Source organism: Strix aluco, chromosome 4 (assembly GCF_031877795.1).
Source record: "Strix aluco isolate bStrAlu1 chromosome 4, bStrAlu1.hap1, whole genome shotgun sequence".
Classification (NCBI taxonomy): Eukaryota; Metazoa; Chordata; class Aves; order Strigiformes; family Strigidae; genus Strix; species Strix aluco.
The window spans coordinates 56794172-56814597 of record NC_133934.1 but is presented as its reverse complement, the minus strand read 5'-3'; the positions used below and the strand labels follow the sequence as shown (position 1 = coordinate 56814597).

The 20426-nt window shown below is 40.6% G+C and overlaps 1 protein-coding gene across 1 annotated transcript; it reads left to right on the top strand.

The window, feature by feature from the left end:
• The first annotated feature begins 234 nt into the window (after nt 1–234).
• Nucleotides 235–19222, top strand: LOC141922140 (sodium/hydrogen exchanger 9B2-like). The gene is made up of 12 exons (XM_074821274.1): nt 235–298; nt 811–1067; nt 5296–5476; nt 6976–7146; nt 10048–10190; nt 12023–12150; nt 13045–13220; nt 13754–13860; nt 15006–15155; nt 17483–17591; nt 17799–17935; nt 18910–19222. The coding sequence occupies exons 1-12, from the start codon at nt 235–237 to the stop codon at nt 19147–19149; spliced, it is 1863 nt and encodes a 620-aa protein (XP_074677375.1). The 3' UTR covers nt 19150–19222.
• The last annotated feature ends 1204 nt before the right edge of the window (nt 19223–20426 follow it).

The window sequence follows — 20426 nt, the reverse complement described above, 5'->3', positions numbered from 1 at the left end:
CTGGTCTGTTTTTAATGGAACTGGGTCATTCTGTTTCTTTTCCTTCTATACCAGTGATACTATAAAGAGGAGTTTTTTGACTTTACACATTCTAGGTCAAACTTTTCTCTTGGGGAGGAGACTTCCCCGATTCAGAGCCCTTCTGGAAAATTTAATCTGATCAAAACCCCTTTTTTCTCTCAGATTTGTAGTCAGCTTAATTCTGTGTAATGCTACTAGGAGCAAAGTAGCACCATGTTGCATCTGAATCTGCTTTCACATGCACCCAGTGCGGTTTGCAAAATGAGATTGAGAAGAGGTCTGTCTCGTGCCCTCATGTGCACTTACAGATGAGGTAGTCACACTTGATTCTTCTTTAAGAAGTAAAAATGCCTTGATGGGAACACCACAACTCTGCAAGTATTTTTTTTTTTTTTATGCAATTCTGCCTGTACCCAGAGCAAAATCAGCAAGAGCTCCCAACCCTTTCTTTGCACCTCACCTCCCAACTGCAGTACTGCAGCCTGAGTAAGAGCTTCCCCAGATCTCTTCCCACATCCAGGGGCAAGGCAGCGTCCACCGCAACACTTTTAATGGGTGCAGGTTGCAAGGAAATGACAGGGGAAGCGGAGGGCTGGTTCTGTGAGACACAAAAATCTACTTCCTTCTCATCCCTCGTCCCCCTGGATGCTGTGGTGCCGGTCCGTTGCTGACACCTCTTTGACAGCTCAGATCATGGCCGCCCCTCACCGGCAGTGACCTATGTGCAGTGCCAAGAGCTAGGAGGGCAGCCGGGAAGCTCCTTCGGCCTTCCCAAGCTCCAGGACTGAGTTTTTTGCCGCTGGCCCAGCGCAGCTGTGGATTTGGAGGAGGAGCTGTGGCACCAGCGGCGGAGGAGGAGCCAGAGCTGGCGCAGGGTCGATCACCTCCCCGCTCCGGTGCTGAGGGAGGTTGCAGCGGGAGCGGGTCGTCACCTCACCTCCCGCCCCGGTGCTGAGAGAGGCTGCGGCGGGAGCGGTTCCCGCCGGTGCCCCCGTGCCGTCCCGCGTCCCTCCCCCGCCCGCCCGCGGGTGGCGGCGGCAGGAGAGGTAACGGGCGGGAGGCTGTGGGGGGAGGCGGGAAGGAGGCTGCGTTGCCAGGGTTTACGTTCTGTGGATGATGATGTGCATGGTTTGAGTTGCCCTATTTATTATTATTATTATTATTATGATGATGAATGTTAGTTGCTCTGGCGGTGGTTGTGGTATTTTAGTTGCATTCTTTTCCGTACTGTGTGTCTGCGCAAAGCAGAATCTTGACAGTCAACAGGGCAGTGAAGCTAATAATATAGGCATGCACATGCTGCCCCTGTCAGTCATCTCTTTGGTTCAGCTCTCCCTCTCTGTTCCCTAAAAACAAGTAAAATGAGAGGATCTAATAAAAACCTTCCCTGTTTCAAAAGAAGGAGAGTATACTTTACAGGGAGGTACTAAAATAAGTCTGCTACTGGCTGGTTTCCATGGTACAGGCCTTAACCCCGTGGGATGAATTCTGCTCTGTGATTTCTCAATCACTGATTTTGTTTGTATAGGGGATGAAGTTTAAAAGATGCAACAAACCCACACAACAACCCAAACAAAACAACCCCAAAACAAACAATCAAATACGATGAACCTAAAAAAGCCCCACTCGGATGTGAGTAAACTAACTACTCACTTTAATCCAACTGGCCATTGCTTGAAAGTAACAGCATCAAGAACCTAACAGGGTGAAGACCTGTCACAAAACAGATAAAGGCAGCACATATGCTATCAGACTCCTCATTTACACCTTGAAACCATTCCTGCTAAGCAGAACATCCAATCTCCTTGCTTAGTCTTTCCTATATGCTACTTTGAAGAATGCAATCAGGAGCTGAAGGTGTTGGGAGGTAGGCTTGGATTTCTCAGAAGTATTAACGTATTTATTGTTAATAGCTACATGACCTCAAGAACTGGGATGTTGCCCATGCAAAGCTGGATGGAGAGCAATGTCCTTCTGTTCCTTACCTGCACACACCCCTTTCAGAATTACAAAATTAAGTGTATCTACCCTGCGGAAGTGGTGGTGAAGGGAAGGAGGGAGGCACTGCTAGGTTTCTGATACTTTCTAGTCCAGTTAGTAGGTTGGCATGTGTGGATTCCCAGCCCTGATGAAAGGACAAACAATTCTATGGAAAATGCCCAGAAGTATCACTTATTTCATTAAAAAACTTTGAGACCACAAGTATTTGGTTCTGCAAGTAGTAGCTATAAATACAGAAAAGTACTGGAATTTGAGTAAATTAACACTTTACATTTAAAAAGGAAAGAAAGCAAACCTATTACCTTAGAACACATTGAAAGTGTTTGCCTGTGGCTCTGTATTCTTCTCTATGCCTTGGCCATGTCTCAAGCCAGTTTCGTACCGGAACAGCCCAAACAAAACCACCCAGGTGTTAAAATTGACATCAATTGTTCCCAAATATCAAACACATCATTATAAACTGAAGGCTTGATAATTGTGAGAATCGGCTCTCTGACTTGCTTCTAGCAGTTTGGCAAGGAAGGAATTTCTTGGCTCAGAAGTTCTGGCTTAACTTGAGTAGTGTTTTATATGGCCAGAGCAATGTAAAAGGCTTCAAGGAAATGCTGTTACCACTGAAATGTAGTTGGTAGAGATATACGTGCACACCTTTGCTGTAACAGTGAAGAACACTAGCAAGCCTTGTTTTCAGGTATGTGCATGCAACCCTTGCTGGCTCAGACTTTATGAAACTATACTAAATATTCAGACAAAAAAAATTTCAGACATACAGGTACACTGCTTTGTCTCTTGTTAGTATCTATAGGACAAGAAGTGGAACAGTTAAGAGTAAATAGAATGACAGTTACCCACAAACAACTTGGACTTTCTTTCCCACTCTGAAAAGTATCTCCATGGGCTATCAGCACCAAAAAAGAGCCATGTTTTATCAGCCTCACCTGAACATAGAGTGCAAGCTGTGCATAGTCCTGATCTTTATTCTAACAGGCATCTTCTGTTTCTTAGATATTCAGTCAATGTGTTTGTGAATAGTGACACCTAACAGAACTGTGTTCTTGAAAATTCCTCTGAAAATCGAGATGGATCTGGTCAGGTTTAAGTTAGGGAAAAAATGTCTCCTCGTGTGTATTCTTTAGAAACTGTAGTTGTTCTTAGCTTTATGAAATGGTTGCTTGCACTCCCATGCACACAGGGCCTGTGACACTTTCAGAACTAATGGTTCTGGTAACTGGTGTTGACAGCAAATAACCTTTATCTTGTGCTGATAGGAGGCACAAATATACATACATACATATATATATATATAAAAAACAGCCATACTTTTAAGAGGGAAATAATAGGTTAGTAGAGATCACCATGATTCTAAAACTGATTTTTAAAATTTTTTTTTAGTGCTTGACTTTGTAAACTTGATACTGTTCTTCTGTTAGTTTCTATCTCTTGTTCTTACATACAGCATACACAGGCATGCAAAAACCATTAAATTCCAAATTGGGTTGTGAGAGTTTTTTCGCCTGATCTATGGGGAAGGAGACAACATCTGAGAAGTCTTCTATCTGGAAAATAGTATTTTTGCTTCTCTCTAAGTTTTCTGTTTATCGCTTTCCTTAGATTTGCAACAATGGTAAAAGAGAATATTGTAAATGACAATGAAGATTCTGAGCCATCAGTATGTGAGAGAAATGGCATGATTCCCATGCATGAGCAAAGTGAGGTAATTAATTCGGATCTCAAGGTACAATTTTCATAAGAGGGAACCCTCCCTTTCCTTTTTCTTCCTACATCTGTTAAAATCCCTACATCTGAAGGGAGTACAAAGAGAAATCTCCTCACTGGGAATTTCTTACAATTAACAAATGTTCAGCTTTTAAAAATCTGTAGTACGTTGGATTGCTGGAAATCAGTGGTTGCAATTTCAGCTTGAAGTGGAAAATGCATCAGCGTATGTTTTATAATCAGCTATGGAAGAGAATTACGTGGACTTAAGATTGCTTCTTTGCTTTCAAATTGTGCCTGTTGGTCCACTTGCTGAAAGTTGTTCATGCATGTCTTCCTTTTCTTATCTAATAAAAATAGAAAAACCCCACAGTTTTAAATTTCTGTATGTATATTTTCAGTGTTATTGGAAACTTCTATGGCTTTAAAAAAGATATGCAGTAAATGCAAGAATAAAATTCTTAACATAAAAGGCACTTTAGAGTAAACATATAGTATTGACTGTAAAAGTAAGTACTGTATGGCATATCTTTATACACATGGGTAGCTGGTGATCACAGAATCACAGTGTAGATAAGCAAGTAACTCCATGCTGAAAGCTCACAAGATTTGTGTTCCAACTGTGACTCTGAGTAAGGGATATATATATCTATCTAGAGAGAGAGAGAGAGATGAGACAGAAAAATAATCAGAAATGTGGAACTGTTACTGGAGGAGGGCCAAACCACAGTATAGGCAAGAATTCCATGTCTATGCTATGACAATGAGCTGACATGAAGGTGAATAATCAGAAGGTAGATGATTAACTTGTCAAAAATAAGGACCCTAAAATGAAGTGAGACACATACCCAAAAATGGTCAAAAAGTGCTTTGGCTATGAATATGGATAAGTAGATGGATCAGTATAAGAGAACAGCTTCAGGGAATCATTCTTCAAGGAAGTAACTCCCAGGGTAGTATCTCTCCATCTCTACCTTGACTTACCAGCTTGAGCCTTCCAGCAATGGATCATGTGAGTAATGCTTGCACTGGTCAACTGTTCTGTTTCTTTCATCTTTGTCTAATCATGAGTAGGTTTTGTTATTTTGGTTCAAGGTGTTGCAACAGAAGTTTTTTAGGAATTATATTAAAGACACTTGTCTCACTGGAATGATGCTAGTCGTGCACTGTATTGCAAAATCTAGCCTGGAAGCAGAACCTTATAAAATTGTAGAAAATATTAATAAATATTTAGCATGTATACAAGATAAGGTGAACCTGGCCTGTTAATGTTGTTTCTTCATCAGATATGCTGATATTGTTGCTGTGAACAGGTGCTATTTGTATTGTGACAGTAGTCCTATTAGTTGCTGATAAGAAGGCAGATGTCTTGCAGTCTCTTATATGCAGTTCTTTGGCCGTGTGAAAACAGACACATAACCAAAAACTCCCAATTTACTCCAAAGCTGTTAATGTCAACTGTAGACAGTGTGGATCTAGTGCATTGCAGCTGATTTTGGGTCTTGTACACTACTTCAAACATGCCACTTCTGAGAGAGTCTCATTGTTTTCATTCAGGAGGGACCAACAGTAGGTGCCAAAGGTACTGATGGGAATATACAAACAGAAGAAACTGCTCTCTTGAATCGTGCTCAGCAACTTCCGGAACCAGTAGCAGGGTCTTCAATACCTGCAAGAACATGGAGACAAATATTTACTTGTCCTCCTCAGGGTTTACTGGCCCAAACAGTGACAAATGGTATGTAAGAAAAATTAAAATGAGAAATGGCAAATACTTGTTTCTCTGGATGTGATGACATCTGTCCATTGTCCTTGAAAATAATGAAGAGAAGTGGCTATGTTTTAATGTATCACACTTTTGTTTCGATGTTTTAGCAGAAGAAAAATATGAGGTGAAACAAAGATTTGAATGTGTAGTTTTTGTTCCTCCATCCTCTCTTCTGTGTTTAACATAGTAGGTATGTTTTTGCATATCAAATTGTTTTCATCAGAAGAAAGACCTCCTAATTCTCGTCTTGATAGTTTGTTTTGGTGTGAAAGCACTAAGATGATTACAAACACAGTGGTATGTTTGGCAGGCTGAATGGCTTTTTGTTGAATTAAGACAACAAATCTGAGACTTTGCAGTGATACCTTCTTTTGTTCCTTAATACCTCAGGCTTGCAAAGCCAAGAATCCTAACGATAAGGCAAACTGACCCATTCTGTTTAAGATTTGCCCTACACTGAAGTCTCACAGAGGGAGTGCCTGGCTAACCAGTTATTTCAGACTTTTCCTAACAAAATACAATTCCTGTGCTTGTGACTGCTTCCACAGCCTTCATTCTCTCTCACTTGGGATCTTTAGGCTTTTATGTTTGGAAATCTACTGGTTTTCCCTTTGCCACCTGTCACCCTCAAATAAGATTAAGAAAAATCCGATCTGAAAATGCTAACATCTTCTTATGATTATGAGAAGAGAGATTTGTTCAACACATTTTTTCCTATCCTTCAGTCTTCTGCTTTTATATCTATGTATGTCTGTTCTTGTTGGATAACTGTAGGAACAGATTTGGGAACCTGGAAGGAGGATAATATTTTCACAGATTTTATAATATTTTCACTTAATGTTCTCATAATATTTTTCAGGTGATTTTTTTTCCCTTGTGTATTATCCTCTTTGATTGCTGTATCGAGGGAGGTATCTGTACTACTTCAGGCTGTCCAGAGACATGACCTTCTTCAGATTTTTTTTCCCCAAGGATGGCAATATATTGCACAAGCACATCCAGCCAAAAAGATTTACTTAAATTCCTTTAAAAATTGGACTGGAGCTGCAGTCATTAGCTTGAAGATGTGCCAGGCTGTAGAGCAGCAGGTTCTTACTGCAATTCTGAAGTAACTGAAGGAAGATAAGCAAATGCAAGATAAGTTAGTGAAAGTGTTTGCTTTAAGTTTGGGACCTGTTTAGTGCTTTCCACAGTGGCCCAAGGGTCACTCAGTACTTTTTGGTCGCTAATGATGTTCCTGTTACCATTTTTTGAAGTATCTTAGCATCTATAAAATCAGATCAGTTTAGGGAGCATCAGAGGTTAAACACATTTTCTACTAATGCAAAAACCTGATTTTTAAGGTAAGTGATTTTATTGCTGAAAGTCATGGTACCTTTTGCATTAGTACAAAAACAAATGTGATCTAATAGCAAACAAAGTCGTCCCTGAGAGATGATGAAATATGAATATTTCTTGTTTTGTTTCAGTTGTAATCGTGATCCTGGTTTGGGCTGTGGTTTGGTCCATCACTGGGACTGAGTGTCTCCCAGGTGGAAATCTGTTTGGAATTCTCTTTCTTTATTTTTTTGCTGTCATTGGAGGTAAAATTTTTGGATTCATTAAAATACGAGCACTGCCCCCTCTCCCTGCTCTTCTGGGTAAGATATCCTTCGTTCTTTTCTTCCTGCATATTTGTATTGTTTAAACTGTCAAGTAGTATCTGCATGCTAGGGATGTTTGCATTGGGAACAAGCAGACTGCATCACGCTCAAATTCTGTAGCTTTTCCAAGTGACTTTTATCTGCTCCTCTCTGAGAAGGTGCAAAATTCTCCAAACTGGTTCAAGCGAAATTTCCTGTATGTTACTAAGGCTCTCCTCTTAATTCTTTGGGGGACAGAGAACTGTATGCCTACAGATTCAAAGGTTATTGTCCTTCAGTCCCCTCTGTCAGAGTTACTTAAAATATCCCTAAACAGGAGTCTTAATCTAGACCTCCTTTTACAGTAGAATAATTAGTTCATGAGGAAATTATTGCTGAACTGTTCCGCCTGTGTCTCACACAACGAAAATGTCTTCCAAAGAAAACACTACAGGAATTTCCTACTACTGGTAATCCAGATCAATTTCTTTCTTCTTCCTTTATCTCAAGATAACTGAAACCTGAGAAATTCACTACAAGGAGTATCAATTATAACACTGTTTTTCACATCAACATCATATTTTATTTTACATAAAAATGCAAAATAGAAGTAGGAGATGAAAATTACATTGATTCTGACATCATCAGAACTTTTTCAGACTTCTTTTCTAGATGAGGTTTTGGTTAGATCAGTACAATATTGTGAAGTGCTGTAATGTCAACAAAGTTGAGAAATGAAGCTCCAGGTTCTTCTCACCAGCTGTATACACTGCCCCCTTAGGCTTAGCGCAGAAGTGAGTAAAGCAGCTGACAGTAAAACTTCATGGCAGAGCGGGCTACAAATACCTGCCTGTAGTTCACGGATGTGATTTTGTAACCTGCATAGCTGGTGGTGTGCCTCACGCAGTAGCACTGCTTACAGAAGGGCTCGATAGCTTCGTACACGGCTCCATCCAGGCAGCACGTGTGTTCTTGCACTGCTTAGTTTCACGAGCAAGAAAAAATTCAAATGAGAGGGAGGGAAGTTTTGCATATAGCATGCATGCCTGCAATAATATGAATACAGAATGTAATGCACAGGAAGTCTGCCCTTTCTAAGTAAACACCCCCCTTAAAAAAAAAAAGTTGTTTCTGACCATTTGGATTCTGCTTATTTTTAATTACGTCTGTATCTAAGAGTTATGAGTTAGGCATGAAACTGCTTGTCAGACAGGTAATAATGAACAACAGAAACTTAAGCGTGACAGCACATGCCTGTTGAGTTGCTTAGGACAGAGTTCATTGTTCAGATCCCCAGCCTTTGAGAAAAATTGGAGAAATCTACAAATCGGAAGAAGAGATACACAATATCTTTGAATATTCTTTTTTACACTAAAAATACAAATCTTGTACTCTTAAATGCCTTTAATCCACTTGTGCTAGGTGCAGTTGAGCGTAATGTGGCTGGCTGAGCACTTAAGCACCTTATAGTGAGCCTCTGTCTCAGGAAAAAAGGAATGAAATTGCTCCTGAACCAGTCACACAGTGTATTTTAGGTATACATTGCAGGGAGGTTTCTGCAGCAGGCAACATGGAGCAGAACAATGAAGATTTGAGGTGGAGTTTTTTGCTTTGTTAGGTAGATTTCTAGATCAGGGTAGCTCCAGTGACTTGGACCTCATGCAAACATTGCAAAGAGCATGTGATCGTTATGCTAGCCTGATATAATTGTCATGAGGTACCGCAGAGTAATTATCCCACTGTTTTTTTCTGAGAGGTGGTGGGAAGAGCAATGTCTGAAAGTTTAGTGTGTTCCAGATCAAATCAAGTTCACAGGCAAGGCTCACACCAAGCTGGGACCAACCTGAGCACAGTGTTTGTTTACATTTTCTCTTTTTTGGTTTCCTGTTTCTTAACGAGGCTAATATAAAATTATGTCACAGAAATGTATCTTTGAATCATCAGGACCTACAATGAATCGTTGCAGATCTATATTTAAAGTGAACTTTACTGTACTTTTCTGTATCCTTCCAGAACTACAGTTCTGATAGCTTTGCAGGAAGTCTCTGATTAGGCAGTTTTGCTAATATTTGCAAAAGGTTGGATCTTGCAGGTAGCTCAAATAGAGGATAAGACCAAGTTCCTGATTTTTTCTCACTTTTTTTCCCCTCTGCATAAAAGTCATGTTGCCAGAGCATTTTAAAATGTCTAAGTTAGTCCACGATTAGCTATTTTAAATTATATTTCCCAATGAACTCAACATCATGGTTCCTGTGATACCTGCTTTTCACAGAATCACAGAATCATCTAGGTTGGAAAAGACCTTGAAGATCATCTAGTCCAACCATTAACCTAACACTGAGTGTTCTCAACTATACCATATCCCTAAGCGCTATGTCAACCCGACTCCAAAACCTAACCCCATTCCAAAACCTAACAACCCGTTCTGTAAAGAAATACTTCCTAATATCCAGTCTAAACCTTAACCTTCTTACACCTAAGAGTATTTTTAACAATTTCCAACTTCCGAGATAAATACACGATACTAAATGATCTTCCTCTTTTCATGTTCAAACAAGCTAACAAGAAAAATATCTTTAAGGATGCAGAGGTGGTTTTGCTTATGGTAAGTATGACCTGCACCTGGTGAACAGAGCTGAATTCTGTTGACTTGCATTAAAGCTAGGTGTCAGCATCCTGCGGGTTTATTCATTGGTGACCTGGTTTGTTGTTTGGCCACTTTTATTGCTTTAAACATGTCTCTCTCTTTCCATGCCTCTGTCCCCATTGTTAAAACATGGCTAATAATTCAGAACATGAATTGTTTCTTTGTCTCTCATAAATACATAATATGGTGTCTATTTTTAAGAATGCTATGCAAGCTTTTGTTGTGCAATAAAAACAAATCATTTGACAGGAGCCTGTTTGCTTTCATTTAAGGGATGCTACTTGCTGGTTTCCTCATCCGAAATACCCCATTCATTAGCGACATTGTCCAGATAAACCTGCGCTGGTCTGCTGCACTGAGGAATATTGCTCTGTCAATTATCTTGACCCGAGCAGGACTCGGCCTGGATCCAAAGGTATGGCACCAGCCATTTGTCTGAGGCAAAGTATACAACAGCCCTCAAAAAAATCTGAATAATTGATTCTGTTAAAAATATTGAACTGTTCAGCCTTAAAGAATCTGCAAATTAGATTATTACAGAAAGCAGAGTTTCTATTGTATAGTCATATGTACATTAATATTAGCAGTTGGATTTGGAGAGTAGGCGAGCAATCCAAAAAATACCTGAAGGAAACTGATTTTATGACTATTTTCTCCCTCGCCTTAAATAAATTTCCTGAATTTTGTGAGCAGAACATCTTGAGGATACATGCTCCATCATGGTCTGTCAGAAGGAGTTTTCACTCCCTGACAAACTCCCTGTCAGTTTACACTGACAAACTAAAACAAGTAATGGAAGGGATCCCCAATCCTTGAAAAAGAATGTTCCTTGTGTTGACGCAAATCAGAAAAACCCAACCAGCTAAAAAATCCAAATCCGTGTGTCTTTTTTACTCTTTTCTTTTTGAATCATCGCCATTTTAATGCAAATGTATTAATTGCAAAGATGAGTCCTGCTGCATTACAGAAGCAATGCTTCATATCCCAATGAAGCCCATAATGCTCCTGTGAACAAAAAACTAGTCTTCCTCTGCACACTGTGAAACATGATGTTCCATAAATTAATGAGGGCAAGGTTTTGCTTGATCAAAAATAACCTGAAATAAAGCTGTAACATATTGGCCCCTATCTGTTTAAGTTTCAGGGACCACTTAAAGTTTATCTAAAACTAAGGTCAAGTATAGCTAGTTCAGAACAACTAAACTGATTTTTCTTAACAGAAAAAAACTAGGAAGTTGCCAGTGCTTCAGACATTTAGGAAAATAGGGTTTTGTCATTCTTGAAAAATGCCTGGTTTCCTAGATTACAATCATCTCTTTTTCCAAGACATTGAAGCTTGTATGATCATGGACTCTGTGTTGTCACACGCAGCTTGCATGCTCAGTTCTGTGAGATCACTTTTCCTTCTATTCCATGACAGCTCTTTTTGCCAAGGGAACTTGATCTTTGGGTCATTTTTCTCCCATGTAGCAATCGAAACTGTCATTTGAACTCTGTATGTAGCAATGCTTTGATGCAGTTACAATTGTTGCTCATGTAATTGAATCTGTGAAGACAGAGATGTCAGTTGCTCTGGTGATTCTCAGCCCTAATTATGCTGGGATAAACTGTGCTGGTAAAAAGTGCAACTCACTGATTTTTTAATTTTTTTTCCCCCATGTCAAAACTGGGGACCTGTTCTAGCAGAGTCATGTTGGTGACTAGCTTTTAAAGGCAGCCATTGCAAGCAAATACTCTGTTTTAGAGACATTTTTGAATAGAAGTTGCTGAGCCAAATGGAACTTAATGTGCTCTGGATATCAAGTGAAAGACAGCTGAAAGAGATGGTTGGCTCCTTGTGCCAAGTTTATGGAGTTCTGTGACTTTTCATTATTTGTTCCTGGATTTTGAGGTAATTTTTTGGGGATGCTTGTGTAACTTGTGGGATCATAGCAAAATCTTTTGTGGGTGGAGCAAATGACCTCAAGTAGCTGTGAGTAAGTCGGTCAGCTGTGTTGAGGGTGCAGTTTTCAAATGGATCTCTGCTCTCTCACATTTAGTTTGCTCTGCACAAGAAGCCAAACAGAATTTTCTGCCACTCCTTCCTGTGACATTCCAGAACCTTGCTGAACCAAGATTCAGTGAGTTTCACTGCCACACTTGGAGTTTTTTATCCAAAGCCAATTGTGCCATGTAAAGCTGTCACATCCTGTACTGCAGCTCAGAGGGGTACCGATACTAATGTCTGAATGTGCTCGTATATTGCAGGCTCTTAAGAAGCTCAAAGCAGTCTGTTTACGGCTTTCTTTTGGACCATGCATCTCAGAAACATGCACAGCTGCTGTTCTTGCCTACTTGTTCATGCATTTGCCATGGCAATGGGGATTTATATTAGGGTAACGTATTCTCTTTTCTCTTGTATGACAAAGGTGCCTATTTTCATGCTACAGTTAAATGATCCAAGAGCAGTTAGTTCTCCATGCCAACTAGAGACCTCAGTTTAATGCAAGTTAGGAAGCTCTGCTTAGCCCATGTGGTTGTTTGCTTACCATTCGTGTCTGGCTCTGTGGCTAATTTAAAGGTCACATTTCCAGGCTGTGGAGGAGTGCTTGCATCATTACCCTTCTGTGTTCGTGATCTGAACACTTGAAGAAGCAGGAAGGATGGTGCAATCCCCGAGTCTTTTACCACAGCACAGGGGGCATTTAGGGACAGAAAATGATACCACAATTTGGAGAATCTTCATGCTGGAATTCACAATTTCCTCGTAGAGAGATGCATGTGCGACAGTCTTCCTGTCACAAGTCAAGGATGAGGATATGGCATGTTATATTCTGGAGTAATATCCTTGAAGAAGAAACCTTTTCCAGCTAGTTCTATCTAAACTGGTGGACTTGGTCTGGACACATACTGGAGCAAGATGGATGAACTTCTTCTCTGCCACACGCTGAGTTTTATGAGGAACTGGGCTACTGAGTCATAAGCGTGTCTAGACCAGGTTCCTAAATGGAGCAATCAAGTCATGTATCAGGGAGCATAACTGACCTGCAGTGTTGACTTAAGTCTTAGTCTGTGGAGCCCTTTACTTTTAATACTCTTGAGTTGGGCAGGAAGTCAGAGCTGATTGCAGATCTGTATAGAAATATCCCTTCTTGTAATTAGCAGGGGAAGGTAATACCTTACGTAAAGGTCTGTTTATTTATACTTTAAGAGAATTGGGGTCAGAACATTTTGAAGTTTTTTAGTTCAATGCTTTCTTTTTAAGAGAGGCTGAACCTCTGTGTTTTCAGTTTTGTTCTAGGTGCAGTCTCCCCTGCTGTGGTGGTTCCCTCAATGCTGATTTTGCAAGCTGGGGGATATGGGGTGGAGAAAGGTGTCCCAACTTTGCTAATGGCAGCTGGCAGCATTGATGACATTATGGCTATCACAGGCTTCAACACTTGCCTTGGGATGGCTTTCTCTTCCGGTATGCTGCTTAATCTCTACGTGGTGAAATCCAGAACAGACAGTGATATTTTGAAGAATGTGTGCTCTGTTATGACTGACTGGTTTGTAACGTAATGACATTTTCTTGTAAAGTTCATGTATGGACTTGAATATTGAGAGGAAAATTACCCATCATCAGAAGTCTTGGTGTAACATTGTCTGCTCTGAGTTGTGGGTCACAGCAACTTTCAGAGAACATTTTTCCCTGTCTAGCTGCCAAGTCTGGTCCCTGCATGCCCAGCATAATGCTTTCAAATTTCCCTGGGTTTGGCACTGTTCTCACAGTGGCTCTTTCCCTGGCTTCTCTGGCACACTTCCTTGGCATGAGCTTTCAGAGAGAGAATGTTGCACTATCCAGTTCTTTCAGGCGCATAGGTTCCCTCCTGAACCCCTTTGCCCCCAAGTAATTTAAAGCAGACACTGTCTGGAATCACCCTTGTAGGTCTACGGTGTGGTTTGTATGTGAAGGGTCTGCGTATGGCTTACTGAACCCATTTTTCTTTTGCCAAATAGGTTCTACTCTGTACAATGTGCTCCGTGGAGTGCTGGAGGTTGCTGTTGGCATAGCAGCTGGGGGGATTCTGGGAATGTTTGTTCGCTATTTCCCAAGCCATGATCAGGTAAAAACCCAGTAAAAAAACCTTGTAAAATAGAGAATCTTTGCTAAGGGATTATGTTCTTAAGTTATTCATTTCCAAGCTTCATGTGAAGCTGGTTTTGGGGAAAGCTGTGTACAGCGCTAACAGCTTCCAAGTTACAAAGTCTGTCAAGTGAGGATGTGTTTTATAGGTGATTACTTGTTTACTGCAACAATAACAATGTATGATCTCATAGTCCTTCCTGATGCAGAGTTTGGAACCCAGCTAACATCCTGCTCTTGCTGAAGGTGGTAGAAATGTCCACAAGTAAAGGAGAAAGGGTCTTATACCCATTTCAGACAGTAAAATAATCATCAGTTAGATTGGTGTGTGACACATTTACTTCTATGAGATGTTTCCCGCAGGCCTAAGATTAAAAACAAGTAAAGCAGACAGATTGTAGCCTTTAAGTGATTGGGTGTATCATTAGCACTAATTAGAGTGTGTTACTTTCAATAAAAATTAAACATATAAAGTGGTAGATTAATTTACAATCAAGGGGCTATTAAGTGAACAGAAAATTGTGGAAGAAAGTAGGTATATTCTGGACTACTGAAATCAATTTGCAAAGCATCTATTGCCCTCATGGGACCACATTTTCTTCTTATTAAATAACGTAAGAAGTGCGATCAGGACGTAAATAGATAAATAGAAATGGGGAACAATGGCAGAGATATAACTGTCTGCTGTGAGATTGGATCAAATAAAACTAGACTGTCCCTGGCAAACATTTGACTTGTCCTTGAAAACATCTAGTGGCAAGGATTTCACCTCTCCTTGGCTAAACTGTTCTAGTACTTGACTGCACAAGGAGAAAATCCTGTTATCAAAGCGTTGAAGCAGAGCTGTTACAATAGAGCATCATGTTCTTTGTGGTTCAAAAAGCCTGTTGGCAATAAGATTTTGGATGGGCAGAGGAAAAAAATACTAAATTTCCAAAATTTAAATTTCTTAGGAATTAATGTCCAAAAAAACCCCTCAACTCAACTAAGCAGTTCAGCGCTCACTTGAAAGGTTCGATTCTTTCACAATGGTTAATGGCAATTTTTATTTTCAAAATCAACAGAAGTAACCTTTTTCCTCCATTTCTAAAAGAAATTTCTTTTTTTGTTTGTCTCTGGCTGCAGGCATCTCTGGCATGGAAGAGATCGTATTTTGTACTTGCCCTGTCCATGTTTGCTGTTTTTGGCAGCATCTACTTTGGCTTTCCTGGATCAGGAGGGCTCTGCACATTAGTCTTAGCTTTTGTTGCAGGTGTGGGATGGTCTGATGAAAAGGTGAATGTTTACATAACAAAGCATACCATAGCTAAACTCCTTTGAATGTACAGGAGTCTGAATTTCTGTCAGTAGTGGTAATGATGCATTTATGAAGCTTTAGGGGGTGTATGGATTAAAAAAGATTTCTATGTTTATTTTGGAAGTCTTTAACATTTAACGTGACAGAAAGTTACCATGTATGTGAATATATATTGATACAGAGCCTAACATACTGACAGAGAAATGCTCACAAGCTTTTCTTAGACATCTTAAGCCACGTAAAGGAGATTTAGTTGTCAAAGCACTCGACTAGGAATGCAAAGCTTTATGTCCCAGCTCTGTGAGTGTCTGTGACCTTACACAGTCACTTTATGGTAAAATTTACAAACAGTTGTGCACACGGCCTGAAAACCCTGAGGGTTTGTTCCCTATGGTTTGGGGGGGGCTGAAATGGAAAACAGTAATTAACCATCCTCTCTCATCTTTCCCAAATCTCAGCCAGTGTATTCTGGATAAATCAGAAAGCAGGGGGCCCACAATAGATGGTGATATAAGGCCATACAAAAACCATACAGAAGACTGCTTATTAGTCACTTTCTCTTAGCTACTATGCATGCTTCCTCTTACTGTTGCTGCCCCGCTGCATTTCTGTACCTTGGCATGTCTCACTGCCTCTTTTGCTTGATACCGTCTACACTTAATGTTTTAAGGGCATCTTTCTCTCCACAGCTGTAGCCTTGCAACATGCAGTAGGAGAAGGGGAGAAGAAGAAAGGAAAGGGGATCAGATATAGCAGAGTCCACATTATTATCCCCATCTAGACCCTGACTTCAGTAAGATCTTAAGGTTTGTTAAAACAATGAAAAACCATGGGTTCTATTTAAAGCGTTACATTGTTGTCCAATTTTAAAAGAAGAAAAACTCATCTTGGGGCTTAACTACTTAAGGACATTACAACTGATAAAGCTCTCTGTTGAAAAGCTTTTAAACCATTTCAGGAGGAAGGACCTGGACAGAGTATATGCAGTCTATGAATGCTTAGTTTAAGTTCTTTTGATCAGTGAATGAAGCTTCTTGGCCTTAAGGATGTTGATTTCAAATGCCTTAGCTCTTTTTTATCAGATACAGTTCGAGATGTCTGCATACTCTATACTCAATATATTACCAAGGTTTTCCTGCTGAGCTTCTCAAAGGCCACGGCCTCCTACTGTCCCTGGTGGAAGTCACTTGGCACATACTGTCCACAGAGAACAAGGAAGATGGTACTTATTGCTAGAACAATTAAATGGGCAGTAAACAGACTGAAATAATGCTAACATCTGTAAAGAGAGTTATTTTTTTGCCAAAACAAGAAAAGGGTGAGATAACAAGGAGAAATGAGGCAAACAACGGGAAACATTTAGAAGTCTGTATATTTCCACCTCCTTCTCTCTAAGGTTAGATGTTTTTGTATTACGGTCATCTACCATTCCATTGACTGAAGAACAAGAAAGTTGCAGGATCAATCCCAGAGAGAACACCAAGGACAGGACATGTCTAGGCCCTGGATTGATTATTAAGTGACAGAGCACTGCACTTGTATTTTCCACACACTCCAGCCTGAAGGTTCATTTGTTAATGTAGAACCCACTTAAATAAAAAAGAAGTGCTACTAGATATGCTATGTGTACCTTTTCGCAGAAGTGGAAGATTCCTGTTTATCCTGGCAGCAGTTGTTTTAGGAAAATTGTTAGGTGTAAAGTTCAAGCACAAGGCAAAAAGATGGCTTTCCCTTATACAGTACATCACACTGGAAAGTTCAACACTTCTTACTAGTATGGGACTTCAGACTTGCTTGGTCTAACTTTGCTCCTGCTCACATGGAGACAGGCCTCTAACTGAATGCAGCACGAGCAGAGTTATGTCATGACTGAGACTTTTGAGGGTTTGACTCTGCTCAGATACAAATGGAAGAACACCTTTAAGCATGCAGTTCCCAAAGGATCAGAAACTTCATGGCAAAGCTGTTCAAATTACATCTTCCTCAATACTAAAAATCAGCTATGCTTTATTTTTCTCCTCTTGTCTGCAGACTGCTTTGTTACTGTTCAAACATCAGCGATTTTTATACCACTTCTTGAGATAGCAAGCATTTATTTACTAGCAGAGCTAGACACACTCTAACCTTTGAATGGTGAGCAACTGATTTTGAATCTTTTAGTATTAGGTCAAAGAAGGAGGAGCAATTCTGGACAATCTTTAGGATATATTTTCCTAGGATACGTTTTGTCCTTTGATTAATTAAATGTTGTGTCTACTTGGCCATATTTTGGGGAATTTACAGATTCTTTTTGTTTTCATTGCAGAGAGAAGTAGAAAAAATTGTTGCAATTGCATGGAATATCTTTCAACCTTTTCTTTTTGGTTTAATTGGAGCGGAAGTATCTGTTACGTCTCTTAGGCCTGAAACTGTTGGTAAGATCATTCCCTAATTATCCAGCTTTCACTACTGGCTTCCAGAGAATCTCTATAAAGAAAACTAAAGCAAAGCAGACTATGGCTGACCCCCCCCAAAAAAAAAAACCAAACCCAAAACCCAACCCCACTGTACAGTTTTAGGAGGCTTATTCCCCTCAGGCACCTATGCACAAAAGTACTGAGAATTGTTTGTCTTTGTTGCAGGGCTCTGTGTTGCTACATTAAGCATTGCCCTAGTTGTGCGAATCATAGCAACGTTCCTGATGGTGTGTTTTGCTGGGTTTAATTTCAAGGAGAAAGTATTTGTCTCATTGGCATGGATTCCCAAAGCCACTGTCCAGGTAAACAGTCCAACATCGCTTTCATTCCAGGCTAAATCTGTTGTCCTTAGCAAAGCTTCTCACAGCTAGCATGGCAGTAAACAGGGAGAGGATCAGGCTAAATACCAGCAGCGTAGTGTATGGACAGTTCATATTCTAAACCATGCTAAGCCTGCTTGAAAAGTGCATGGAGAGCCTTCTACATGAAGGTGTTTTGCTTGCATCCTGGGTTGTACTCTTAATAATGACAATGAATTGTACATATATCACAGGAAGTTTAACTATTTCTCAGCTACTGCAGATTACTGTGCCTTTACATACAGATTCTGAGAACTCCCAAAACAAAGGTAAAAGCATTTCCCTCTTATACATGATGTGTCTGCAGGGACAGTCACACCAGAGGCTCAAAATGGGTTTTCAGTTTGTGGTTATTTGGTAAGGGGTACTCTGACACCTAGAAAACCCTCAGGCTGACTGCATTCCTGCTCCTTTATTTCAGTGATTGTTAAGTCATGTAGACTTTGCCTCAATAGCATGATTACTTGCAAACGAAAGTTAATAATCTAAACAAGCAAGGATTATTGCAAGATTTGTGAACTAAATTTTCAGAAGCTGCTACTAGTTGACTGCTGTCAGGACACATTTTCAAAGTGTGGCATTTTAACAGCTGCAATAGGCAGTATACTGGCCCGTTTCATTAATCACACATTCTACAGAAATGCGAATAAGATGGCAGCTAAGCAATGTTCCTCACAGGAGGGAACCACCCAGATAAACTCATTAGCTTAGGAAATTCGATGTGTAGCCAAGTGAAAATTGTTCTCATAGGTGTAATACAACATTTACTTTTCTATGTACTGCCTAGAAACAAATGGGTTGAATGTACTAAAAATGTCAAATTTATTTTAAATGTTGACTGATGATTAGTCCCTTTTTTTCTTCTTTCAGTGCTAAAGGTTACCTGCACCATCTGAGCAATGTTTTCTTTCCTGCAGGCTGCAATAGGTTCCCTTGCCCTGGATACAGCAAGAAGTCATCAGGATGAGCAACTGGAAAAGTATGGAATGGATGTGCTGACAGTAGCTTTCTTAGCTATCTTGATCACTGCTCCAATTGGAGCCCTGGTTATTGGCTTGGCAGGGCCCAGACTTCTGCAGAAGGCTCAGACAAATAGCAAGGAGGATGAGGAAGGTGCTGAGGTTGGAGAAGAGGCAGAGGCCTGTGAACCTTCGTAAGGCAGACGTCTACAGGAATGTGGTGCTTCAGCCCTTGCACTTCTGTTGAGTAAACACAGCAAGTCTGTAATCTTTCTGGAGGAAACCCAAATGAGTATGTTACATCTGCTATTTTAAAAGCAGCTCTGGTGGAGTTTTATAAAATATTTTTATGTGTTGATGGTGCCTTAAGAGATGCAATAGCTGAACATACAGTGAATAGGCTGGCCAGGCAGTGAGTCACTGGGAAGTCAGCAGTCAACAGTTACTTGAAATGTGTGGGTGTGAGGCCAGGGAGAGGATCAGAATTGTTCAGGCATGGAGTGGAGTCATGAGGTGGAATATAAACAGAAGAAAATGGAGACTGATGTGAATAACTTCTTGATGGTTGAAACTGGGCCATGAGATGACAAGTTCAGCAGCTCAAAGAATGCAACTTCTGAGTAAGAGACTCCTGACACAGTGAACGAGTCCTGCCGTGGGTTGGCGATTCCCTCTCCTTCCTCATTTGGGTTCCAAAACTTGCCTTTTCCTATTGCTGCTCTTCCTCACAGCTCATGCACTCCTTTGGGCCTTCACAGGACTGTCAGCTCTGGTCATAGCAAGAAACAGCAAGTGGCACTTATGTGCTGAAAGAGACAGCTGGGTCCATCACAGACTGTGGTAACACAGGTGTTGCTAGTGCTGGTAGAAAAAATGACTGAGCTTGGAAATGGGGTAAGGGTTGTGGGGAGGCTGTAAGGACTGGGCGAGGGTTGTATGGGATTGGGATGGCTGCTTCTGCACCTCTGTACCTCAGCCTTTGCACAACATGATGTCAAGGGAGGGAAAGTCAGCTCTTCAGCCACTGAGGGTGGCTATGTTCTGGTGCTGGCCACTAGGACAGCGGGGAGAGCTCTTCTCGGGTGGGGTTTGCTGGCAGGGCAACAATGCCAAGGTGGCAATGAGTTGTCCCTTTCTTCCTCAGCTCCTTTTGGGGAACTCAGCAATAGCAGCAGACCTCTTCTTAAATCAAGATTCATGGGTCGGCCACGATCTCCGATTGCTTTGTCCTAAGTTAATACACATCAGGCTGAGAAAATGGCATGATCAGGTCCTCCTCATGTCTGCATTTGGATAAATGCAGCAAAGAAAACCAGGTATTTTCTAAAAATATAGCCAGTTAGTGCTCATTTTTCCAAGAGGTGGCTGGCTGGATTGACTGTGGAGAGTGGAGGCCTCTCAGATTGCCAAGGCATTTTTTCCCTCTGACTGATGCAGAAAACTAATAGACTCTAAATGAACAGCCTTGAAAATGC